The sequence below is a fragment of the Bombina bombina genome, chromosome 3, assembly GCF_027579735.1.
Source record: "Bombina bombina isolate aBomBom1 chromosome 3, aBomBom1.pri, whole genome shotgun sequence".
NCBI classification, from domain to species: Eukaryota; Metazoa; Chordata; class Amphibia; order Anura; family Bombinatoridae; genus Bombina; species Bombina bombina.
This window is the reverse complement of record NC_069501.1, coordinates 1295656206-1295683700: the sequence shown is the minus strand read 5'-3', so window position 1 is coordinate 1295683700 and position 27495 is coordinate 1295656206. Positions and strand designations below refer to the sequence as shown.

Sequence of the window (27495 nt, the reverse complement as noted above, 5' to 3'; positions counted from 1 at the left end):
TAACTCATCCTCGGAAATCTGGGACATAGTAGCTAAATCCGATAAATATTTTGATGACTCTAGGTGAGGAGAACCATGTTTAACCTTTCTCTTCCGTTTGCTAGAGGCAGGTAAGGCACTCAGGACCGCAGATTCCGCCGATTGTAACTGCGCGGTAAAGTCCACAGGAAAAAAGCCCACTCCAGATGGAGGATTAGTTGGGTCGTGGGGAACTGCATGTGGAGCAGGTAGTGTAGAAAAGGTAGCAGTCTCTCGGGACACAGATTCCTGAGAGGTAGATGGCTCAGAGGGGCTAATAGCGCTATGAGTATTAGCAGGCTTATCTCCCTTCTTAGACTTTAGGACACTGCTTGGGCAAATGGAACAAAATTGAGCAGGTGGGCAAACCACGGCCTCCTCACAATATAAACAGGAATTATTAATCAGTACAGAAGAAGACCTTCTAATGTAGTATCAGAGTCCTCCATAGCTAAGATATATCCACAAAAGGACAGACAAAAGAACGCTTTTATTTGAAAAAAATGGCACCTTAATAATCCCAATAGCTGGGGCACTCATCACCTCCTAGACCCAGACAGCTAACGGTGATAACACTCTCCCTAGGAGTGATGTCCGCAGCAGGATTGAAGGAAAATGGAAAGACTGCACCCGGTCACGTGGTGTGTAGGACAGGACTTCCCCTGCTATGAAAAAGGAGTTAAGCTATTATGAGCTGTGCAACACTCATAAACGAAAGTCAAACCTGTTTGTTCCAAGCCAAAAGCACCCAGTCTATGAGCCCAAAAATCACAAATTAAAGCAGTTATAAATAAACCCTTGATGTTCAAATAATCTCCCTGAAGGAGCAATTAACCCTTGATCCTACTGAGGCATAAAAGAGCTACACTGTGACCCTGTATAGCAAAAGTGTATATATAAAAATGGTTTGACCCTCCAGGATCCATGCTGTGGAATAGGCACAGCCTCTCAAGTATGACAGTCTTGCAGGTTGACATGATTACTTAAAACTCCAGTCCTTTCTTGAAGGGAACATAACCATTACATGGCTATCCAAATCTTCTGACACTTCTCTGCCACCTCCTATAGTGACAATAGTCCAATGTTGGGATAGCAGCACAGCTGGGTATATAGTGCACGAATGGCTGAGTATCGCTGCAATACTCAACAAGCATACATGTAACAAATAGCCATCAGCACTAGATATCTTCAAAGTAACTTTTATTGGACCAAACAATCAGCGGCCCTAATCATGCTAATGATAGTCATTTTTCAGCATTTAAATACACTCCCAATGGCGCCAAACTGACCTCACAGGGACCTAAGGCTGCCATCTTGTGGTTACAAACAACTACACCATTAAAAACTGCTTAATACAAAATATCATTAAAAACATATGGATAACTTATATTAGGCATGCTTATCATATTGAAAAAATTGGAAAAATATATTTATTTGCTTTCATATTCTTTTCTATCTTAAATAGCTAATGTGCAACATAGAAAATTAATAGGCTTACATTGATAATAAGAACACTATTAGGCTGTTATTTAATCTGGGTACCAATACAGTATAGGGCTATAGTTATAAAGAGGTTAATGGAAACATGATAGATAGAAATCCCTATTGAGGCCTCTAGGTATTAAGGTGTCAAAGTGGTGTATCCACCACATTTTACGTTGTTTAAACAAAGTTTCCCTATTCATGCCACTGCGTTGAATATTGATGTGCTCTATAACTTGCCACCTAAGTTGACTAATTGCATTCCCCTTGTCAATGAACTGCTTTGACAATGGAGCCTCTAGATTTCTCCTTCTAATATTTGATCTATGCTGGCTTAATCTTTCTCTTATTAATTGGGTGGTCTCACCAAGATAAATTAAAGAGCACGGGCATTTAATTAAATAGATGACATAACTGCTGTTACATGTATGATACCCCTCAATATTGTATTTTTTCCCACTATGTGGATGAAATTTTTTTTTACCTCTTATAATGGAGTTACAGCTGGCACAATTTAAATAAGGGTAACAACATTTATTCATGCCCCCAATGTATGTTTGTTTGGCCTCTTTATCTGGACCTATATCAGATCTAACAAGCTGATCCCTGATATTACTCACTCTTCTGAAGGCCATTAGAGGAGGTTCCTTAAACTCTTCTATAGTGGGATTACAATCCCTTAGAACGTACCAGTTTTTTTTAATTGCCTTGCTGATAACATCACTCTAAGGATTGTACTGTGACACGAAAACCAATTTATGAGTTCCCTTGACTCCTTGTTTCTGTGGCCTTATACCTGGGTATTGTACTTCTTGGACCTTATTCCCTACTAACTCACGTGGGTAGCCTCTTGTTATAAATTTATTAGCCATTTCAGTTAATCTTTTATTGCAAAGAGACTCATTATTGACAATTCTTTTGACCCTTGTGAGTTGGCTTTTGGGTAATGACTATGAGTCTCCTTGGATGAAAACTCCTATAGTGCAACAATGTGTTCTTGTCCGTTTCCTTAGAATACAAATCAATATTAAGTACATTAGTTCCTTTGGAAACACGTGTATCTAAAAAAGTGACAGACTCTTCACTATAATTGACCGTGAACTGTAACCCTTTCACCATAGAGTTAAGTTCATTCACAAACTCTAATAGGCTCTCAACGTTGCCCCACCACACACCAAAAACATCATCTATATAGCGCCACCAGATGGTGCCATATCTCTTAAAGAGTTCACTCTCGTATACAAACCATTCTTCAAATTTGCTCAAGTATAAATTGGCGTATGATGGGGCAACGTTGGAGCCCATAGCTGTACCTCTTTTTTGTATAAACCACTGATCTTGAAATAAGAAAAAAATCCAAAACAGAACCAATCTAAGTAGGTCCTCCAAAAATTGGCAATGTAGTATAGAATACCTGCCGCTCACCATGAATGTCTTCTTGATCACGGCTGTGCCGGTCTCATGTTTAATCAACGTATAGAGACTTTCGACGTCCATGGTGAACAGCAGGTACCTATCTGAAGGAAATTCCAATGTTTTGATTTTCATCAAAAAGTGTCCTGTTTCTTTAAGATAACTTGCCATATTGGCAACCTCAGGTTGTAATAATTTATCTAAATACTTAGAGATATTGGTGAAAACTGACTCAATACAGGACACTATGGGTCTCCCTGGTGGTCTAATGGGGTCCTTGTGGATTTTAGGCACTGTATAAAAAATTGGATTCCTAGGGCTTTCTATATACAAATATTGTGCCAATTTAATATCAATTATGCCATGTTCCAAGGACCTATCCAATAAGCATTTAACTTCCTTTTGTATTTTTCTTACAGGGTTAACACTGATTTTTTCATATGTGTCAGTGTCATTAAGTTGTTCCTGAATCTCTGCAATGTAGTATTTCTTGTCTAGAATAACTGTGGTACCTTTAACCCAAATTTTACAAATCATAGCATTAGCACATTCATTAGTCTACTTGAGAGGGACATTCAACATCTTAAAGACAAGAATAAATCTAATAAAAGGGATAAGAACTTTAATAAAAGCCAGAGGAATTTCACATTTAAAAATCACCAGGCTTAAAATCACTTAAAAACAACAAAGACATTCTGAAAGGGGCCGATTAAGGCGGAGCCACAGTTATTCTAGACAAGAAATACTACATTGCAGAGATTAAGGAACAACTTAATGACACTGACACATATGACAAAATTAGTGTTAACCCTGTAAGAAAAATACAAAAGGAAGTTAAATGCTTATTGGATAGGTCCTTGGAACATGGCATAATTGATATTAAATTGGCACAATATTTGTATATAGAAAGCCCTAGGAATCCAATTTTTTATACAGTGCCTAAAATCCACAAGGACCCCATTAGACCACCAGGGAGACCCATAGTGTCCTGTATTGAGTCAGTTTTCACCAATATCTCTAAGTATTTAGATAAATTATTACAACCTGAGGTTGCCAATATGGCAAGTTATCTTAAAGATACAAGACACTTTTTGATGAAAATCAAAACATTGGAATTTCCTTCAGATAGGTACCTGCTGTTCACCATGGACGTCGAAAGTCTCTATACGTCGATTAAACATGAGACCGGCATAGCCGTGATCAAGAAGACATTCATGGTGAGCGGCAGGTATTCTATACTACATTGCCAATTTTTGGAGGACCTACTTAGATTGGTTCTGTTTTGGATTTTTTTCTTATTTCAAGATCAGTGGTTTATACAAAAAAGAGGTACAGCTATGGGCTCCAACGTTGCCCCATCATACGCCAATTTATACTTGAGCAAATTTGAAGAACGGTTTGTATACGAGAGTGAACTATTTAAGAGATATGGCACCATCTGGTGGCGCTATATAGATGATGTTTTTGGTGTGTGGTGGGGCAACGTTGAGAGCCTATTAGAGTTTGTGAATGAACTTAACTCTATGGTGAAAGGGTTACAGTTCACGGTCAATTATAGTGAAGAGTCTGTCACTTTTTTAGATACACGTGTTTCCAAAGGAACTAATGTACTTAATATTGATTTGTATTCTAAGGAAACGAACAAGAACACATTGTTGCACTATAGGAGTTTTCATCCAAGGAGACTCATAGTCATTACCCAAAAGCCAACTCACAAGGGTCAAAAAAATTGTCAATAATGAGTCTCTTTGCAATAAAAGATTAACTGAAATGGCTAATAAATTTATAACAAGAGGCTACCCACGTGAGTTAGTAGGGAATAAGGTCCAAGAAGTACAATACCCAGGTATAAGGCCACAGAAACAAGGAGTCAAGGGAACTAATAAATTGGTTTTTGTGTCACAGTACAATCCTTAGAGTGATGTTATCAGCAAGGCAATTAAAAAAAACTGGTACGTTCTAAGGGATTGTAATCCCACTATAGAAGAGTTTAAGGAACCTCCTCTAATGGCCTTCAGAAGAGTGAGTAATATCAGGGATCAGCTTGTTAGATCTGATATAGGTCCAGATAAAGAGGCCAAACAAACATACATTGGGGGCATGAATAAAGGTTGTTACCCTTGTTTAAATTGTGCCAGCTGTAACTCCATTATAAGAGGTAAAAAAAAAAATTAATCCACATAGTGGGAAAAAATACAATATTGAGGGGTATCATACATGTAACAGCAGTTATGTCATCTATTTAATTAAATGCCCATGCTCTTTAATTTATCTTGGTGAGACCACCCAATTAATAAGAGAAAGATTAAGCCAGCATAGATCGAATATTAGGAGAAATCTAGAGGCTCCATTTAGTTCATTGACAAGGGGAATGTAATTAGTCAACTTAGGTGGCAAGTTATAGAGCACATCAATATTCAACGCAGTGGCATGAATAGGGAAACTTTGTTAAAACAACGTAAAATGTGGTGGATACACCACTTTGACACCTTAATACCTAGAGGCCTCAATAGGGATTTCTATCTATCATGTTTCCATTAACCTCTTTATAACTATAGCCCTATACTGTATTGGTACCCAGATTAAATAACAGCCTAATAGTGTTGTTAATATCAATGTAAGCCTATTAATTTTCTATGTTGCACATTAGCTATTTAAGATAGAAAAGAATATGAAAGCAAATAAATATATTTTTTCAATTTTTTCAATATGATAAGCATGCCTAATATAAGTTATCCATATGTTTTTAATGATATTTTGTATTAAGCAGTTTTTAATGGTGTAGGTGTTTGTAACCACTAGATGGCAGCCTTAGGTCCCTGTGAGGTCAGTTTGGCGCCATTGGGAGTGTATTTAAATGCTGAAAAATGACTATATCATTAGCATGATTAAGAGGTTAACACCTCGAAACGCAGCTGATTGTTTGCTCCAATAAAAGTTTCTTTGCAGATATCTAGTGCTGATGGCTATTTGTTACATATATACCTCCTATAGTGACGAAAGGCAAAGAATGACTGGGGGATAGGGGCAGTGGGAGGAATATTTAAGCCTTTGACTGAGGTGTCTTTGCCTCCTCCTGGTGGACAGGTGTTGTATTTCCCAACAGTAAGGAATGAAGTTGTGGACTCTCCCTGCCTAATGGAAGGAAAAATGAATCACTCCCAGACAGTTTAGCCGCAAACACACACTGCCCACTCCACACTAAGTAGTATTAGTGCCATAAGAAAAGCATTGTGTCCCAGATGCTGAGTGCGCAGCTCACCCTCACTAGAGGATCAGTGGTTTACAACCCATACTCTGAGTCATGTACAGGCAAAGGCTTACCTTACAGAAGTCTTTTTATTAAAGCTACTCCAGGTCTGACAGCAGAATTCTCCCTCTGACAGGTACCTGTGACAAAGGAAAGCAGTGTAACTTACACTGGTTGACTGCATGGGAGGATAGCATTGATTACACAAATGAGGCCTGGGAACCTCCCTGTGACATCCAGTAGCTACACGTCACCACTACTCTACCAAGAGGTTTACATTGCTACTCAACACTCCCCTGTGCTCTTGAAGAAAACAATCCATTGAGGACATTAATTTAAAGTCTTCAGCAAAGCACCTCTGCCAACCTCCATGATGCGAGGCTAAGAACTACTGAGAGGATAGGGGAAGTGGGATGGATATTAAACTTGTTTGGGGTGTCTGCCTCCTTCTGGTGGCCAGGTGAAGTATTTCCTATAAGGAATGAATCGTGGACTCTCACTGCAATTAGAAAGAAAAAGAAATTAAATTGTTTACAGAACTAATTATAAATATAATTATTATACATTTTATTTTAATGTGTTTTTTTTCTGATTTGTATCATTTATTACTTTATTATTTGCTCATGTTTATATTTTTATAAAGTCTAATCTTTAGCATTATTTGTTCCAGCACATGTGCCAATGGCAGCTGAAGCCAGTGCAGGTGCTGCCCTACTAGCAATAGAGCCATTGGTAGGTGACAAGGACCCCTGTACCACTTACAGTAGAGTGCACTGTACACACAACATACTAACCTGCTGTAAGAATCGCTGCCGCTGGTCATGTAGAAGGGGGTACGCCTCTACGGAACGCAAAGGTGAATTCAGTGTGACAAAATGACCCATCATGACTTGTCCAAAGGGATCTTCTGGGCAAATTTGTTCGTACAGGATGAACCGTGCATTTGGAAAGCGAGCTGCAGCCCAGCCAATGATATCTGTGGACCTGTGAATGGTCAGAAATGTAATATGTGCTATTTATAAAAATATCTAACAGGTATTTATAGTTAGCAGAAAATGAAGAGAGTTACAGCTGTTGAGGTGAAATTAGTATTTGGTAACCAGGGATCTGTAACGGATACAACCAATAACAAGAAAATGACAAAGGGTGCCACATAGTAACGTGTAGCACATCACATCCGAACAAAACACAGCAAGGATATGATAGCTAAATGCTGCTGCACTAAACGCTACAGGAGACAGAGGGGAAAAACTCAGAGGGAACACTATGCACTCAGGAAAGGGAGGAACAAATACAGGACACCAACATAAGTAACTTATCTAACTCCATAGGAATAAATATCAGTCTTAGTTCTTCAATTTGTGCCAACCACCAAATTCAATGTTTTTGAAACTATAATGGATTTAAATAGGTTGGTAAGAAACCTTACGCTTAGAAAACATGTTTAGGCAGAACAGCATTTGAACCATGAAGGTTCCAGGGAGACAGACAATATTCTAATCCCCAGTATTACTACTTTAAATTCTCAGAAGCCAGAGATTTTCTTGGTCTTTACTCTCTAGAGATGGATGGATCAGAAATAGAGAAAAGTAAGGCAACACATGCAGGTTAAAAAACCAAGATCTGTATTCTATCCCACACACAAAAATTCACAAGAGTAGGGGAAAATCTTCTCAAAATGACATTCAAAGGGGACTAGCAATAGGGAGAACCTTACACCAGGCCAAATAAAGGCATTAAAACAAACTCTCCAAGGCAGGGAGCATATCATCATAAAACAAACTCTCCAAGGCAGGGAGTATATCATCATAAAACAAACTCTCCAAGGCAGGGAGCATATCATTATAAAACAAACTCTCCAAGGCAGGGAGCATATCATCATAAAACAAACTCTCCAAGGCAGGGAGCATATCATCATAAAACAAACTCTCCAAGGCAGGGAGCATATCATTATAAAACAAACTCTCCAAGGCAGGGAGCATATCATCATAAAACAAACTCTCCAAGGCAGGGAGCATATCATCATAAAACAAACTCTCCAAGGCAGGGAGCATATCATCATAAAACAAACTCTCCAAGGCAGGGAGCATATCATTATAAAACAAACTCTCCAAGGCAGGGAGCATATCATTATAAAACAAACTCTCCAAGGCAGGGAGCATATCATCATAAAACAAACTCTCCAAGGCAGGGAGCATATCATCATAAAACAAACTCTCCAAGGCAGGGAGCATATCATTATAAAACAAACTCTCCAAGGCAGGGAGTATATCATTATAAAACAAACTCTCCAAGGCAGGGAGTATATCATTATAAAACAAACTCTCCAAGGCAGGGAGTATATCATTATAAAACAAACTCTCCAAGGCAAGGAGTATATCATCATAAAACAAACTCTCCAAGGCAGGGAGCATATCATCATAAAACAAACTCTCCAAGGCAGGGAGTATATCATTATAAAACAAACTCTCCAAGGCAGGGAGTATATCATTATAAAACAAACTCTCCAAGGCAGGGAGTATATCATAAAACAAAATCAGATAAGGAGGACTCTATAGTTGTGATGGACAAAAAGGTTATGTGAAAAGAGTGGCGCTCTGTGGGGAGCAGAGGGGTATAGGGGTGTGTATGAAATATCAATCTCTTTGCAGATCTTAAATCCAAAAAGCCAAGGTAAAGAAGTGAGTAAAAGTATCTTAGGAGGTGGGAATTAAAAATATGGGTAAATATTTCATCAGTATATATAAAAACACAGAATATACCCAAATAACATAAAAACAATAACAAAATATAAATTTATCTGGGTGTGGCCACACCTGTGGAGCAATAATTTTCTAAATGCAATAATCCTCTAATTTATGCATAACCATTAAATTTATCTAAAAAAGGCAACGAAGAACAATAAAACACAATAAAAACTATTCAAAAGGTGTAGGACAAATACATCGATTGATCAGTCCAAAAAAAAGAAATTTATGCTTACCTGATAAATTTATTTCTTTTACGATATGACGAGTCCACAGATTTCATCCTTACTTATGGGATTACGCCTCCTGGTCAGCAGGAGGAGGCAAAGAGCACCACAGCAGAGCTGTATATATAGCTCCTCCCTTCCCTCCCACTCCAGTCATTCGACCAAAGTTAGGAAGAGAAAGGAAAAGCCAAGGTGCAGAGGTGACTGAAGTTTAACAAAAATAACGACCTGTCTTAGAAAATGACAGGGTGGGTGGTGGACTCGTCATATCATAAAAGAAATAAATTTATCAGATAAGCATACATTTCCTTTTCTTTTACAAGATATGACGAGTCCACGGATTTCATCCTTACTTATGGGATACAATACCAAAGCAAAAGGACACAGATGAAAGGGAGGGACAAGATAGGATCCTAAACGGAAGGCACCACTGCTTGAAGAACCTTTCTCCCAAAAACAGCCTCAGCCGAGGCAAAAGTATCAAATTTGGAAAAAATGTGAAGAGACGAACAAGTTGCAGCCTTACAAATCTGTTCAACAGATGCATCACTTTTAAATGCACATGAGGAAGCCACAGGCCCAGTAGAATGAGCCCATAATTCTTTCAGGAGGTTGCTGTCCAGCAGTCTCATATGCCAAACGGATGATACTCTGCAGCCAAAAAGAAAGAGAGGTAGCCGTAGCTTTCTGGCTCCTTTTCTTCCAGAAAAAAACAACAAATAATGAAGATGATTGACGAAATTCTTTAGTCGCCTGCAAGTAAAACTTCAGGGCACGGACCACGTCCAAGTTATGTAACAGACGTTCCTTCTTAGAAGAAGGATTAGGACACAAGGAAGGAACAACAATTTCCTGATTAATATTCTTATTAAAAACAACCTTAGGAAGAAAACCAGGTTTGGTACGTAACACCACCTTATCAGCATGGAAAATAAGATAAGGAGAATCACATTGTAACGCTGAAAGCTCAGAAACTCTGCGAGCAGAAGAAATAGCAAACAAAAATAAAACTTTCCAAGATAACAACTTAATATCTATGGAATGCATGGGTTCAAACGGAACCCCTTGAAGAACATTAAGAACTAAATTCAAACTCCAAGGAGGAGCAATTGGTCTAAAAACAGGCCTGATTCTAGTCAGAGCCTGACAAAAAGATTGAACATCTGCCAGACGCTTGTGTAGCAAAATAGATAAAACAGAAATCTGTCCCTTTAAGGCAGTGCTTTTCAAACTGTGTCGGCAGCAGTGTGTAGGTGTGTCCCTGCTTCAGCACAAATTTTTTTAAATGTAATTTTTTGTAAAAAAACTAAATTTATGCTTACCTGATAAAGTTCTTTCTTTTGCGATGTATCAAGTCTACGGTTTCATCCTTACTTGTGGGATATTATCCTTCCTAACAGGAAGTGGCAAAAAGAGCACCCACAGCAGAGATGTCTATATAGCTCCCCCCTTAACTCCACCCCCCAGTCATTCGATCGAGGGCCAAGGAAGAAAAAGGAGAAACTATAAGGTGCAGAGGTGACTGAAGTTTTCAATAAAAAAATACTATCTGTCTTGAATAGACAGGGCGGGCCGTGGACTCGGGACATCGCAAAAGAAAGAAATTTATCCGGTAAGCATAAATTGTGTTTTCTTTTGCAAGATGTACCGAGTCCACGGTTTCATCCTTACTTGTGGGATACCAATACCAAAGCTTTAGGACACGAATGAAGGGAGGGACAAGACAGGAACCTAAACGGAAGGCACCACTGCTTGCAAGACCTTTCTCCCAAAAATAGCCTCCGAAGAAGCAAAAGTATCAAATCTGTAAAATTTGGAAAAAGGTATGAAGCGAAGACCAAGTCGCAGCCTTACAAATCTGTTCAACAGAAGCATCATTTTTAAAAGCCCATGTGGAAGCAACCACTATAGTAGAGTGAGCTGTAATTCTTTCAGGAGGCTGCTGTCCAGCAGTCTCATAAGCCAAACGGACGATGCTTTTCAACCAAAAGTAAAGAGAGGTAGCCGTAGCCTTTTGACCCCTACGCTTTCCAGAATAGACAACAAACAAAGAAGATGTCTGACGACAATCTTTGGTTGCCTGCAAATAAAACTTCAAGGCACGAACCACGTCCAAGTTGTGCAACAGACGTTCCTTCTTAGAAGGATTAGGACACAGAGAAGGAACAACAATTTCTTGATTGATATTCCTGTTAGTAACAACCTTGGGTAGGAACCCAGGCTTGGTACGCAAAACCACCTTATCAGCATGGAAAACAAAGGCGAGTCACATTGTAATGCAGATAGTTCAGAAACTCTTCGAGCTGAAGAGATAGCTGAAGAGATAGCAACTAGTAACAGAACTTCCCAAGATAGAAGCTTAATATCTATGGAATGCATGGGTTCAAACGGAACCCCCTGAAGAACTTTAAGAACTAAATTTAGACTCCATGGCGGAGCAACAGGTTTAAACGCAAGCTTAATTCTAACTAAAGCCTGACAAAAAGCCTGAACGTCTGGGACATCTGCCAGACGCTTGTGCAACAGAATAGACAAAGCAGATATCTGTCCTTTTAAGGAACTAGCGGACAATCCTTTCTCCAATCCTTCTTGGAGAAAAGACAAAATCCTAGGAATCCTGATCTTACTCCATGAGTAGCCTTTGGATTCGCACAAAAAAAAGATATTTACGCCATATCTTATGATAGATCTTCCTGGTGACAGGCTTTCAAGCCTGAATCAAGGTATCTATGACCGACTCCCTGATAAAATCAAGCGTTCAATCTCCAAGCAGTCAGTTGCAGAGAAATTAGATTTGGATGCTTGAATGGACCTTGAATCAAAAGGTCCCGTCTCAGTGGCAGAGTCCACAGTGGCAGAGATGACATGTCCACCAGGTCTGCATACCAAGTCCTGCGTGGCCACGCAGGCGCTATCAAAATCACCGAAGCTCTCTCCTGTTTGATTCTGGCAATCAGACGCGGAAGGAGAGGAAAAGGTGGAAACACATAAGACAGGTTGAACTTCCAGGGTACTGCTAGAGCATCGATCAGTACTGCCTGAGGATCCCTTGACCTGGAACCGTAACAAGGAAGTTTGGCGTTCTGACGAGACGCCATCAGATCCAATTCTGGTGTGCCCCATAGCTGAACCAGTTGAGCAAACACCTCCGGATGGAGTTCCCACTCCCCCGGATGAAAAGTCTGACGACTTCGAAAATCTGCCTCCCAGGTCTCTACCCCTGGGATATAGATTGCTGACAGATGGCAAGAGTGAGTCTCTGCCCATCGGATTATCCTGGAAACTTCTAACATCGCTAAGGTACTCCTTGTTCCCCCCTGATGATTGATATAAGCCACAGTCGTGATGTTGTCTGACAGAAACCTGATGAATCTGGCCGAGGCCAGCTGAGGCCACGCCTGAAGAGCATTGAATATCGCTCTTAATTCCAGAATATTTATCGGTAGGAGGGCCTCCTCCTGAGTCCACAAACCCTGTGCTTTCAGGGAATTCCAGACTGCACCCCAGTCCAGAAGGCTGGCGTCTGTCGTCACTATAACCCACGCTGGCCTGCGTAAACACATTCCCCAGGACAGGTGATCCTGTGACAACCACCAAAGAAGAGAATATCTGGTCTCTTGATCCAGGTTTATCCGAGGAGATAAATCTGCATAATAGTAGCTGTGAGAAAGAATGACAAGGCAGCACGCAAATTGCATAAATAACAAGTGGTTTATTTGCTAAACCTACACATGTCAGAAACAAAATTACCCCAATCCCAATTGTGTAAGTAAAAGGAGTGAAATATATGAACCAGGCCTGGTTAACACCTAATATCTAGCACATAACCGTTAAACTTCCGTTATAACAAGTAATTGAATTATTGTAACAAACCATAACAAAAACATTTAGCCTGCTACAAACAAGAATGTGAAAGATATATTGTTGCAACAAATTCTTCAGTATAGACACAGAATATTAAATGTCCGTGAATACCAGAGCACTTAGTTTGAATCACACGCTCTGTATGTGAAATTGTTGCAAAGAAACAGTTCCAGCGTTACTGATTGGAAAACCAACATGGATTACAAAGCAAGCAGCCTCACCACATTTGCGGTACAAAGTTTCAGTATATCATCTAAAACCAGCTTATATAATTACCACTTGATCCATCTTAAAACTTGCATATGCTTCCTACCGGATCCTTGGTAAATCTCCAAACAAAGCGGTTTATGTATAGGCTCCTATGCGGTTAATGCCTCCTTGTACTCACAGGACCGGAACTTAAGATTCAAGACTGCTGCATGCTTGTTAGTTGTTAGAACCACATCACAGTAACTCAGTGAACTTGGGACCAGCTGCCAGAAAATTAACACTCCACTTCAAACAGTTGCCGCTTCTCAAACGTCAGGCATGACGCGTTTCGCCCCTCTCCTTTAGTGGGCTGACTTTAGGGCTTCATCAGATGCTTGTATGTGGTAATTACACCACTTTTATAGCTCAATGGCTAATTTAAATATTTAATTGATGACTGTTTTAACAACAGTGCTGCAACCTTATATACAAAGTTAAACTACAACATCTATTTGCACATACACCATATTTATTAAATAGTTACATGTTATGCAACATATTTTAGGGTATTTTTTCATTCCGGGATGGCAAAACCAAAACTACACATATTCTCAGCAAATACAATTTTCACATCTCTTAACTTTTTCTTACATTCTGGGCAAGACTATTGGCTACTATCTGTACAACTGAATTAATAAAAGAGAGAAATACCAAGGGTTATTTGTTGTCCCCTACAAAGAAAGTGTTCTACAGGAAACATGAAAAATCAATTTTTTCATTAAGGCCATTTGGAGCCAGTGTGTTTAAGCGATAGATCCATCGGGATTCATTCCTTAATAGCATGTTATCAACATCACCACCAAGGCGGTGCTGTTTTATATGCTGAATACCAGTTACTTTCATAATAGTAAAGTCAGAATTGTGGTATAATTCAAAGTGTCCAGCCACCGGACTATCCTGTTCTTTATTCTTAATGTCATCCCTATGCTCCTTCACTCGATCTTTCAGGTCACGTTTAGTTTTCCCTATGTAATATAGGGGACACGAACAGTGCAAGAGGTAAATGACACCTGTAGTGTTACAGGTGATCCATTGTTTTATATTATATTGTCTACCTGTTGAGGTTTCAAATTTACATGTTTTTTGTATGAACCTACAATACACACAATGCCCACAAGGGCTACAGCCTTCCCATTTACCTCTTGCACTTAACCAATTGGTTGTCGGTTTTCTTATGTATTCACTTCTGACAAGCTTATCCCTAAGACTATCAGCTCTACGTGCTGTCAATAAAGGGAAGTCTCCTACATAATCTCTCAATTCAGTGTCAATAGTCAACATGTGCCAATATTTTTTCATTATATCTCTAAGTTTACCCAAGTGTGAATTAAACTTAGTTATAAGGCATACCTTGTCTCCATTCCTTTTAACTGCATTTTGTCTATAGAGCAGATCATTCCTTGTGCTATTCCTAGCCCTAGTCCAGGCCCTTTTAACCTGTCTCTTAGAATATCCTCTTTCAAGGAACCTACATGACATCTCTTTAGCCTGTAATTCAAATTCCTCTGAATTGGAACAATTCCTTCTCAACCGAAGGAATTGGCCAACTGGAATGCCAGATTTTAAGCATTCAGGATGATGACTCCTAGCATGTAGGAGGCTATTGGTGGCCGTTGATTCACGATAGACCTTAGTGGTTAGGTGTCTACCTTCTTTTCTTATTAATAAATCTAAGAATGTTGCTTCCTCTTTACTCATTTCACATGTAAGAAAAAACAGAATTTATGCTTACCTGATAAATTACTTTCTCCAACGGTGTGTCCGGTCCACGGCGTCATCCTTACTTGTGGGATATTCTCTTCCCCAACAGGAAATAGCAAAGAGTCCCAGCAAAGCTGGTCACATGATCCCTCCTAGGCTCCGCCCACCCCAGTCATTCGACCGACGGACAGGAGGAAATATATATAGGAGAAACCATATGATACCGTGGTGACTGTAGTTAGAGAAAATAATTCATCAGACCTGATTAAAAAACCAGGGCGGGCCGTGGACCGGACACACCGTTGGAGAAAGTAATTTATCAGGTAAGCATAAATTCTGTTTTCTCCAACATTGGTGTGTCCGGTCCACGGCGTCATCCTTACTTGTGGGAACCAATACCAAAGCTTTAGGACACGGATGAAGGGAGGGAGCAAATCAGGTCACCTAAATGGAAGGCACCACAGCTTGCAAAACCTTTCTCCCAAAAATAGCCTCCAAAGAAGCAAAAGTATCAAATTTGTAAAATTTGGCAAAAGTGTGCAGTGAAGACCAAGTCGCTGCCTTACATATCTGGTCAACAGAAGCCTCGTTCTTGAAGGCCCATGTGGAAGCCACAGCCCTAGTGGAGTGAGCTGTGATTCTTTCAGGAGGCTGCCATCCGGCAGTCTCATAAGCCAATCGGATAATGCTTTTAAGCCAAAAGGAAAGAGGTAGAAGTCGCTTTTTGACCTCTCCTTTTACCAGAATAAACAACAAACAAGGAAGATGTTTGTCTGAAATCTTTAGTGGCCTCTAAATAGAATTTTAGAGCACGGACTACGTCCAAATTGTGTAACAAACGTTCCTTCTTTGAAACTGGATTCGGACACAAAGAAGGTACAACTATCTCCTGGTTAATATTTTTGTTGGAAACAACTTTCGGAAGAAAACCAGGCTTAGTACGCAAAACCACCTTATCTGCATGGAACACCAGATAGGGCGGAGAACACTGCAGAGCAGATAACTCTGAAACTCTTCTAGCAGAAGAAATTGCAACCAAAAACAAAACTTTCCAAGATAATAACTTAATATCTACGGAATGTAAGGGTTCAAACGGAACCCCTTGAAGAACTGAAAGAACTAGATTTAGACTCCAGGGAGGAGTCAAAGGTCTGTAAACAGGCTTGATCCTAACCAGAGCCTGAACAAATGCTTGAACATCTGGCACAGCTGCCAGTCTTTTGTGAAGTAAAACAGATAAAGCAGAGATCTGTCCCTTCAGAGAACTTGCAGATAATCCTTTCTCCAAACCTTCTTGTAGAAAGGATAGAATCTTAGGAATTTTTATCTTGTTCCATGGGAATCCTTTAGATTCACACCAACAGATATATTTTTTCCATATTTTATGGTAAATTTTTCTAGTTACAGGCTTTCTAGCCTGAATCAGAGTATCTATTACAGAATCTGAAAACCCACGCTTTGATATAATCAAGCGTTCAATCTCCAAGCCGTCAGTTGGAGGGAAACCAGATTCGGATGTTCGAATGGACCCTGAACAAGAAGGTCCTGTCTCAAAGGTAGCTTCCATGGTGGAGCCGATGACATATTCACCAGGTCTGCATACCAAGTCCTGCGTGGCCACGCAGGAGCTATCAAGATCACCGAGGCCCTCTCCTGATTGATCCTGGCTACCAGCCTGGGGATGAGAGGAAACGGTGGGAATACATAAGCTAGGTTGAAGGTCCAAGGTGCTACTAGTGCATCTACTAGGGTCGCCTTGGGATCCCTGGATCTGGACCCGTAGCAAGGAACCTTGAAGTTCTGACAAGACGCCATCAGATCCATGTCTGGAATGCCCCATAATTGAGTTATTTGGGCAAAGATTTCCGGATGGAGTTCCCACTCCCCCGGATGGAATGTCTGACGACTCAGAAAATCCGCTTCCCAATATTCCACTCCTGGGATGTGGATCGCAGAAAAGTGGCAGGAGTGATCCTCCGCCCATTGAATTATCTTGGTCACTTCTTTCATCGCCAGGGAAGTCCTTGTTCCCCCCTGATGATTGATATATGCAACGGTCGTCATGTTGTCTGACTGAAACCTTATGAATTTGGCCTTTGCTAGTTGAGGCCAAGCTCTGAGAGCATTGAATATCGCTCTCAGTTCCAGAATGTTTATCGGGAGAAGAGACTCTTCCCGAGACCATAGACCCTGAGCTTTCAGGGATTCCCAGACCGCGCCCCAGCCCACTAGGCTGGCGTCGGTCGTGACAATGACCCACTCTGGTCTGCGGAAGCTCATTCCCTGTGACAGATTGTCCAGGGTCAGCCACCAACGGAGTGAATCTCTGGTCTTTTGATCTACTTGAATCATCGGAGACAAGTCTGTATAATCCCCATTCCACTGTCTGAGCATGCACAGTTGTAATGGTCTTAGATGAATTCGTGCAAAAGGAACTATGTCCATTGTTGCAACCATCAATCCTATTACTTCCATGCACTGCGCTATGGAAGGACGAGGAACAGAATGAAGTACTTGACAAGAGCTTAGAAGTTTTGATTTTCTGACCTCTGTCAGAAAAATCCTCATTTCTAAGGAATCTATTATTGTTCCCAAGAAGGGAACTCTTGTTGACGGGGACAGAGAACTTTTTTCTTTGTTCACCTTCCATCCGTGAGATCTGAGAAAGGCTAGGACGATGTCCGTATGAGCCTTTGCTTTTTACAGGGACGACGCTTGAATCAGGATGTCGTCCAAGTAAGGTACTACTGCAATGCCCCTTGGTCTTAGAACAGCTAGAAGGGACCCTAGTACCTTTGTGAAAATCCTTGGAGCAGTGTCTAATCCAAATGGAAGTGCCACAAACTGGTAATGCTTGTCCAGAAAAGCGAACCTTAGGAACTGATGATGTTCCTTGTGGATAGGAATATGTAGGTACGTGTAACGGTACCAACCGGATACCAAGGGTTAACACCAGGGAACAATGTCCTGCATAGGGAATCAGCAGTTCACAACCCAGCCAGTTTTCAGGTTTTAAACAGAATAACACTTTATTTGAAGGCAGCATACAGATTTATACAGGTTTTTGACCCCCCCCCCCCCAGATGGGGGTGGAAAGAATGTTGTACATTAGATAAAAGGGAGAAGCGCCCTTGACATGATACAATAGGATTATATTACTTAAACACTTCAACCACAGGACACTCTTGACTCTCCTTATCACTTAGGCGTTTCTCTCTGGGGGTGATCAAACAATAGAATGCTAAGCATTAATTAGATTGCAGCTGGAGCCAGCCACTTGTGGTTAGAAAATAAAGTTAACACTTTCAGTCCTGACCGAAGGGTCTGTCACAGACAACCTTTCTTACGTTATAGTCCAGAAGTGGCTAGGTTTGCCACAATGCTCCCCCAGAACCAAGCCGGCATACACAGTCTGATCCCAACGGATCGGCTTGGGGATGTCCGGGGCAACAACTTTCGGCTCAAGTAAGCTACGGGGTGTTCTCCGCCATCTGCTCCAACTTGGCTCAGTACTGCCCCCACCCCAAACATGGAAGCGTCTCTTCCCGGAGGGACTGGGCTTGGGTAGTCACAGGGTTAACATTAGCGGGATCCATGGGAGCATAGGCAGAAACAAGGGGGGCCAAGTCATTTCCAAGGAGAACATCAGCAGGTAAGTCCTTCTTGACCCCCACATTCACAAGTCTAGCGCCCACTCCCCAATCCAAATGTACCCTGGCAACAGGTAGGCGGAACACAGTGCCCCCTGCTACCCTCACAGCCACAGTGTCTCCAGTGTGCTGTTTCTCAGGCACCAAGTTCTCTTGAAGCAAGGTCATGGTAGCACCAGTATCCCGTAGACAACTGACCTCCTTCCCATTCACTTTAACCCGTTGCCGGTTATTCCGGTGGGCAGCTTGCACGGGGTCTGCTTCATGTAGGCTGCCCCAGCATTCTGGCGCCTCTACGTAGCGGGCCACAGGCTGAGGATTATGTGGGATTCCGCCAGCGGGTCTTCTCCAGGACTGTGCTTGATTCGCTGCATTTAGGGGACACTCTGGTCTTTTGTGCCCTAGTTGCTTACATCCAAAGCACCGAATAGGTTGTGAGTAGCCCCGCAAATTGAACCGGGCTCTCTGAGGGTAGTTCGTGGCCGGAGGCCGTGTGGTATAGCGGTGCGCCGGGGGTTGGTAACTGGCAGCTGCTGGGGTGACTGGGGGTCTGTACTCCACTCTAGCAGTGGGCAATCGGTATACTGCTCCCCCTGCCCCTCGTACTGCCACGGATCCGCCAGTGGGTGCTGTATCCGGCACCAAATGGGGAGCTATCAGGGTTAAAGTAGCTCCCGAATCCCGAAGTCCCTGGACCGACATCACCTCATGCAGAATTCCCAGGGGTTCCTCGGCTTGGGTGCTCAACACCTCATGAGCGGCTGGCTCCGTTTGGTAATGGTGAGCAGCCGCCCTTGGGGCCAGGTTCTGTCTGACCTGGTTCCAAGCTTGTCTGCTCCGATTTTGGGTGCACTCACGTGCCATATGTCCCCACTGCTTGCAGGTGTGGCATTGTATATTAGCCCGTCCGTTGTTAGGCTGTAGTCCATGGTGCCTCCTGGCATCAAAATGCTGGTCTGCTAATCTGGCTGCTTCGGTTAAGGTGAGGGGTTTTCGATCTCTCACCCATTCTTGGGCTTCTGGGGACAAGCCGTTAAAGAATTGCTCCAACAGCATCAGTTGTCGCAATTCTTCCATGGTGGTAGCTTGGCTGGCCTGTATCCACCCCTGAGATGCTTGATCCAGCTTGTGGGCCCACTCTGCATGGGAATCTCTTTCTGGCTTGCGCAGGCCTCTAAACTTGCGCCGGTATGCCTCTGAGGTAATGGCATATCTTTCCAAGATCGCTCTCTTCACTTTAGCGTAATCCTTGCTGTCCTCCCTGGGTACAGCGCGATACGCTTCCGCTGCCCTACCGGCTAGCTTGCCTGCTAGCACCGGCACCCATACGGACTGCTCCAAATCATGTAACTCGCACAGTCTCTCAAAATCCTGTAAATACCCATCAATCTCATCCTTCTCCTCACAAAACATTTTAAATGCATGGTATGGGATTTTGGGTCTTACTGGGTTGCTGAGTGCGTCCAAAATGGATTCTGCTCGGGAGGATGCATTCCGCGGACTGTGTGCCATCACGTACTCCTGCACATCTGCCATTACCACGGATAGCATATCCCGTGGTACAGGTTGGGGTAAAAATTCCAGCCTGGTCCTCATTTCCCTCTGGTATAGGGTCTCCTCCATGGCTGCTGGAGGCGTAGCGCTGCGAGCTCTGTCTCCCTCCATCAGCTCAGCAATTAATATAGCCTTGGGTTTGCTGCTGCCTATCTTTCCCCTGGCTTCTAGCAGTTCCTTTTACGTTTGTCTCTTTAGCTTAGAATAATCCATCTCCATTCACTTCGGTCCCTGGTACTCCTTCCATCTTAGTCAGTATTGTAGTAATCCCCCTCTTCCTGAGGTTACTGGCTTGTGTAGTTGCTCTTCTGGGCGATAAGGTTCATTCCGTCGCTTGCCACCAATTGTAACGGTACCAACCGGATACCAAGGGTTAACACCAGGGAACAATGTCCTGCATAGGGAATCAGCAGTTCACAACCCAGCCAGTTTTCAGGTTTTAAACAGAATAACACTTTATTTGAAGGCAGCATACAGATTTATACAGGTTTTTGACCCCCCCCCCCCCCAGATGGGGGTGGAAAGAATGTTGTACATTAGATAAAAGGGAGAAGCGCCCTTGACATGATACAATAGGATTATATTACTTAAACACTTCAACCACAGGACACTCTTGACTCTCCTTATCACTTAGGCGTTTCTCTCTGGGGGTGATCAAACAATAGAATGCTAAGCATTAATTAGATTGTAGCTGGAGCCAGCCACTTGTGGTTAGAAAATAAAGTTAACACTTTCAGTCCTGACCGAAGGGTCTGTCACAGACAACCTTTCTTACGTTATAGTCCAGAAGTGGCTAGGTTTGCCACAGTACGCATCCTTTAAATCCACGGTAGTCATAAATTGATTTTCCTGGATAGTAGGTAGGATCGTTCGAATAGTTTCCATTTTGAACGATGGTACCCTGAGAAATTTGTTTAGGATCTTTAGATCCAAAATTGGTCTGAATGTTCCCTCTTTTTTGGGAACTATGAACAGATTGGAATAAAATCCCATTCCTTGTTCTCTTATTGGAACTGGATGTATCACTCCCATCTTTAACAGGTCTTCTACACAATGTAAGAATGCCTGTCTCTTTATTTGGTTTGAAGATAATTGAGACCTGTGGAACCTTCCCCTTGGGGGTAGTTCCTTGAATTCCAGGAGATAACCTTGAGAAACTATTTCTAGCGCCCAAGGATCCTGAACATCTCTTGCCCAAGCCTGAGCAAAGAGAGAAAGTCTGCCCCCCACTAGATCCGGTCCCGGATCGGGGGCTATCCCTTCATGCTGTTTTGGTAGCAGTGGTAGGCTTCTTGGCCTGCTTACCCTTGTTCCAGCCTTGCATTGGTTTCCAGGCTGGTTTGGGTTGTGAAGTATTACCCTCTTGCTTAGAGGATACAGAATTAGAGACTGGTCCGTTTCTGCGAAAGGGACGAAAATTAGGCTTATTATTAGCCTTAAAAGACCTATCCTGTGGGAGGGCGTGGCCCTTTCCCCCAGTGATGTCTGAAATAATCTCTTTCAAATCAGGTCCAAATAATGTTTTACCTTTGAAAGGAATGTTAAGCAATTTTGTCTTGGAAGACACATCCGCTGACCAAGACTTTAGCCAAAGCACTCTGCGCGCCACGACAGCAAACCCTGAATTTTTCGCCGCTAATCTAGCTAATTGCAAAGCGGCATCTAAAACAAAAGAGTTAGCCAATTTAAGTGCTTGAACTCTGTCCATAACCTCCTCATACGAAGATTCTTTACTGAACGATTTTTCTAGTTCCTCGAACCAGAAACACGCTGCCGTAGTGACAGGAACAATGCATGAAATTGGTTGTAGAAGGTAACCTTGCTGTACAAAAATCTTTTTAAGCAAACCCTCTAATTTCTTATCCATAGGATCTTTGAAAACACAACTATCTACGATAGGAATAGTAGTGCGTTTGTTTAGAGTAGAAACCGCCCCCTCGACCTTGGGGACTGTCTGCCATAAGTCCTTTCTGGGGTCGACTATAGGAAATTATTTCTTAAATATAGGGGGGGGAACAAAAGGTATGCCGGGCCTTTCCCACTCTTTATTTACTATGTCCGCCACCCGCTTGGGTATAGGAAAAGCGTCTGGGGGCACCGGAACCTCTAGGAACTTGTCCATCTTACATAATTTCTCTGGAATGACCAAATTGTCACAATCATCCAGAGTAGATAACACCTCCTTAAGCAGTGCGCAGAGATGTTCTAATTTAAATTTAAATGTCACAACATCAGGTTCAGCTTGATGAGAAATTTTTCCTGAATCTGAAATTTCTCCATCAGACAAAACCTCCCTCATGGCCCCTTGAGATTGGTGTGAGGGTATGTCAGAACAGTTATCAGCGTCCTCTTGCTCTTCAGTGTTTAAAACAGAGCAATCGCGCTTTCTCTGATAAGTAGGCATTTTGGATAAAAGATTTGCTATGGAGTTATCCATTACAGCCGTTAATTGTTGCATGGTAATAAGTATTGGCGCACTAGATGTACTAGGGGCCTCTTGTGTGGGCATAACTGGTGTAGACACAGTAGGGGATGATGTAGTATCATGTTTACTCCCCTCATTTGAGGAATCATCTTGGGCAATATCATTATCTGTTGCATTACTGTCCTTACTTTGTTTGGACACTATGGCACAATTATCACAAATTTAAATGGGGAGACACATTGGCTTTCATACATATAGAACATAGCTTATCTGATGGTACAGACATGTTAAACTTGTCAACAAAGCACAAAAAACGTTTTAAAATAAAACCGTTACTGTCACTTTAAATTTCAAACTGAAAACACTTTATTACTGAATATGTGAAAAAGTATGAAGGAATTGTTCAAAATTCACCAAAATTTCACCACAGTGTCTTAAAGCATTAAAAGTATTGCACAACAAATTTCAGAGCTTTAACCCTTAAATTAACGGAACCGGAGCCGTTTTTACATTTAACCCCTATACAGTCCCAGAATGAGGCTCTGTCTATAACTAGAAAGGCCCCCATCATAAAAAGGTGTCCAACACAGTGCCTGCCGTTTTTCTAAACGTTCCCCAAGATTATAATACCAATAATTAGTTAGAATCTGCATAATATGCCTAGTAAAGCAATTGTTTTAGCCCAGAAAAATGTCTACCAGTTTTTAAGCCCTTTTTGAAGCCCTTTATTCTTTTATGTTTAACTAAGAAAATGGCTTACCGGTCCCCATGAGGGGAAATGACAGCCTTCCAGCATTACACAGTCTTGTTAGAAATATGGCTAGTCATACCTTAAGCAGAAAAGACTGCTAACTGTTTCCCCCAACTGAAGTTACTTCATCTCAACAGTCCTGTGTGGAAACAGCAATCGATTTTAGTTACTGTCTGCTAAAATCATCCTCCTCTTACAAACAGAAATCTTCATCCTTTTCTGTTTCAGAGAAAATAGTACATACCAGCACTATTTTAAAATAACAAACACTTGATAGAAGAATAAAACTACATTTAAACACCAAAAAACTCTTAACCATCTCCGTGGAGATGTTGCCTGTGCAACGGCAAAGAGAATGACTGGGGTGGGCGGAGCCTAGGAGGGATCATGTGACCAGCTTTGCTGGGACTCTTTGCCATTTCCTGTTGGGGAAGAGAATATCCCACAAGTAAGGATGACGCCGTGGACCGGACACACCAATGTTGGAGAAATATTGTACCCATTGTCAGTGTTCAAAATACTCAAGAAATTTTCTAATAATTCTTTACTACCCCTCCATAGGAGGAGAATGTCGTCCACATAGCGGAGCCAGAGTGCCACATGTGCCTCCACCAGGGATTCAAAGCACGAAAAAACTTCTCGTGCCTCCCATAAGCCAAGATGTAAACAGGCATAGGTGGGGGCACATGTGGCACCCATGGCCGTACCTTGGAGCTGTCTATAATACTTTCCGTCAAACTGGAAGATATTGTTATTTAATATCAAATGTAACACAGAGATTACAAAGTCAGTATGTTTCTGAAAATCATGCCCTCTTTGTTCAAGAAAATATCTAGTCGCTCTGATCCCTACAGCATGAGGGATCGAGGAGTATAACGACTCAACATCAAGGGTCACCAACCATGTATCCTCATCAACGTCAATGCCATCCAATTTCCTAAGGACATCTGAAGTATCTTGGACATAGGAGGGCAATGAACTTAGGAAGGGTCTCATAAAGTAGTCTATATACCTACTCGCCCCCTCCATTGGCCCCCCTATGCCCGAGATAATCGGTCGTCCCGGCAGTTTACTCATGCATTTGTGCAGCTTAGGGATGCAGTAAAAGGTTGGCACAATTGGAAACTTTTTGAACAACTTTTTGACACCTAACCACCAAGGTCTATCGTAAATCAACGGCCACTAATAGCCTCCTACATGCTAGCAGTCATCATCCTGAATGCTTAAAATCTGGCATTTCAGTTGGCCAATTCCTTCGGTTAAGAAGGAATTGTTCCAATTCAGAGGAATTTGAATTACAGGCTAAAGAGATGTCATGTAGGTTCCTTGAAAGAGGATATTCTAAGAGACAGGTTAAAAGGGCCTGGACTAGGGCTAAGAATAGCACAAGGAATGATCTGCTCTATAGACAAAATGCAGTTAAAAGGAATGGAGACAAGGTACGCCTTATAACTAAGTTTAATTCACACTGGGGTAAACTTAGAGATATAATGAAAAAATATTGGCACATGTTGACTATTGACACTGAATTGAGAGATTATGTAGGAGACTTCCCTTTATTGACAGCACGTAAAGCTGATAGTCTTAGGGATAAGCTTGTCAGAAGTGAATACATAAGAAAACCGACAACCAATTGGTTAAGTGCAAGAGGTAAATGGGAAGGCTGTAGCCCTTGTGGGCATTGTGTGTATTGTAGGTTCATACAAAAAACATGTAAATTTGAAACCTCAACAGGTAGACAATATAATATAAAACAATGGATCACCTGTAACACTACAGGTGTCATTTACCTCTTGCACTGTTTGTGTCCCCTATATTACATAGGGAAAACTAAACGTGACCTGAAAGATCGAGTGAAAGAGCATAGGGATGACATTAAGAATAAAGAACAGGATAGTCCGGTGGCTAGATACTTTGAATTATACCACAATTCTGACTTTACTATTATGAAAGTGACTTGTATTCAGCATATAAAACAGCACCGCCGTGGTGGTGATGTTGATAACATGCTATTAAGGAATGAATCCAGATGTATCTATCGCTTAAACACACTGGCTCCAAATGGCCTTAATGAAAAAATTGATTTCTCATGTTTCCTGTAGAATACTTTCTTTGTAGGGGACAACAAATAACCCTTGGTATTTCTCTCTTTTTATTTATTCAGTTGTACAGATAGTAGCCAATAGTCTTGCGCAGAATATAAGAAAAAGTTAAGAGATGTGAAAATTGCATTTGCTGAGAATTTGTGTAGTTTTGATTTTGCCATCCCGGAATGAAAAATACCCTAAAATATGTTGAATAACATGTAACTATTTAATAAATATGGTGTATGTGCAAATAGATGTTGTAGTTTAACTTTGTATATAAGGTTGCAGCACTGTTGTTAAAACTGTCATCAATTAAATATTTAAATTAGCCATTGAGCTATAAAAGTGGTGTAATTACCACATACAAGCATCTGATGAAGCCCTAAAGTCAGCCCACTAAAGGGGAGGGGCGAAACGCGTCATGCCTGACGTTTGAGAAGCGGCAACTGTTTGAAGTGGAGTGTTAATTTTCTGGCAGCTGGTCCGAAGTTCACAGAGTTACTGTGATGTGGTTCTAACAACTAACAAGCATACAGCAGTCTTGAATCTTAAGTTCCGGTCCTGTGAGTACAAGGAGGCATTAACCGCATAGGAGCCTATACATAAACCGCTTTGTTTGGAGATTTACCAAGGATCCGGTAGGAAGCATATGCAAGTTTTAAGATGGATCAAGTGGTAATTATATAAGCTGGTTTTGGATGATATACTGGAACTTTGTACCGCAAATGTGGTGAGGCTGCTTGCTTTGTAATCCAAGTTGGTTTTCTAATCAGTAACGTTGGAACTGTTTCTTTGCAACAATTTCACATACAGAGCGTGTGATTCAAACTAAGTGCTCTAGTATTCACGGACATTTAATATTCTGTGTCTATACTGAAGAATTTGTTGCAACAATATATCTTTCACATTCTTGTTTGTAGCAGGCTAAATGTTTTTGTTATGGTTTGTTACAATAATGCAATTACTTGTTATAACGGAAGTTTAACGGTTATGTGCTAGATATTAGGTGTTAACCAGGCCTGGTTCATATATTTCACTCCTTTTACTTACACAATTGGGATTGGGGTAATTTTGTTTCTGACATGTGTAGGTTTAGCAAATAAACCACTTGTTATTTATGCAATTTGTGTGCTGCCTTGTCATTCTTTCTCACAGCTACTATTTTTTGTTGTGACTTCTCTTATATATCATTTGAATATTATTTATGACTGCTAGCACCTAATTTGTTTTTGTTTGTAACAAAGGTAGAGTGCACACATTTAATATATTTGAAATAAACTGCATAATCCCCACTCCACTGCCTAAGCATGGATAGTTGCAGTGGTTTGAGATGTAAGCGAGCAAATGGAACCACGTCCATTGCCGCTATCATTAGTCCGATTACCTCCATACACTGAGCCACTGACGGCCGTGGAATGGAATGAAGAGCTCGGCAGGTGGTCAAAATCTTTGATTTCCTGACCTCCGTCAGAAATATTTTCATGTCCACCGAGTCTATCAGAGTCCCTAGAAATGAAACTCTTGTGAGAGGGGAAAGAGAACTCTTTTTTACGTTCACCTTCCACCCATGAGATCATAGAAAGGCCAACACGAAGTCCGTGTGAGACTTGGCTAGTTGGAAAGTAGACACTTGAATTAGGATGTCGTCCAGATAAGGCGCCACTGCTATGCCCTGCGGCCTTAGGACCGCCAGAAGGGACCCTAGCACCTTTGTGAAGATTCTTGGCGTCGTGGCCAACCCGAAGGGAAGAGCCACAAACTGGTAATGCTTGTCCAGAAAGGCAAACCTGAGGAATTGGTGATGATCTTTGTGGATAGGAATGTGTAGATATGCATCCTTTAAGTCCACGGTGGTCATATATTGACCCTCCTGGATCATTGGTAAAATAGTCTGAATGGTCTCCATCTTGAAGGATGGGACTCTTAGGAATTGGTTTAGGATCTTGAGATCTAGAATTGGTCTGAAGGTTCCCTCTTTTTTGGGAACCACAAACAGATTGGAGTAGAACCCCTGCCCCTGTTCTGCTTTCGGAACTGGGCAGATCACTCCCATGGTAAAAAGGTCTTCTACAAAGCG

At 41.5% G+C, this 27495-nt stretch overlaps 1 protein-coding gene across 1 annotated transcript in view; it reads right to left on the bottom strand.

The window, feature by feature from the left end:
- LCMT2 (leucine carboxyl methyltransferase 2) overlaps window positions 1–27495 on the bottom strand; it is a 753265-nt gene that overhangs the window by 594261 nt on the left and 131509 nt on the right. Inside the window, exon 6 of the mRNA XM_053705698.1 lies at window positions 6958–7147. Coding sequence (XP_053561673.1) covers window positions 6958–7147 — 190 coding nt within the window. The remainder of the gene's footprint in view (window positions 1–6957; window positions 7148–27495) is intronic.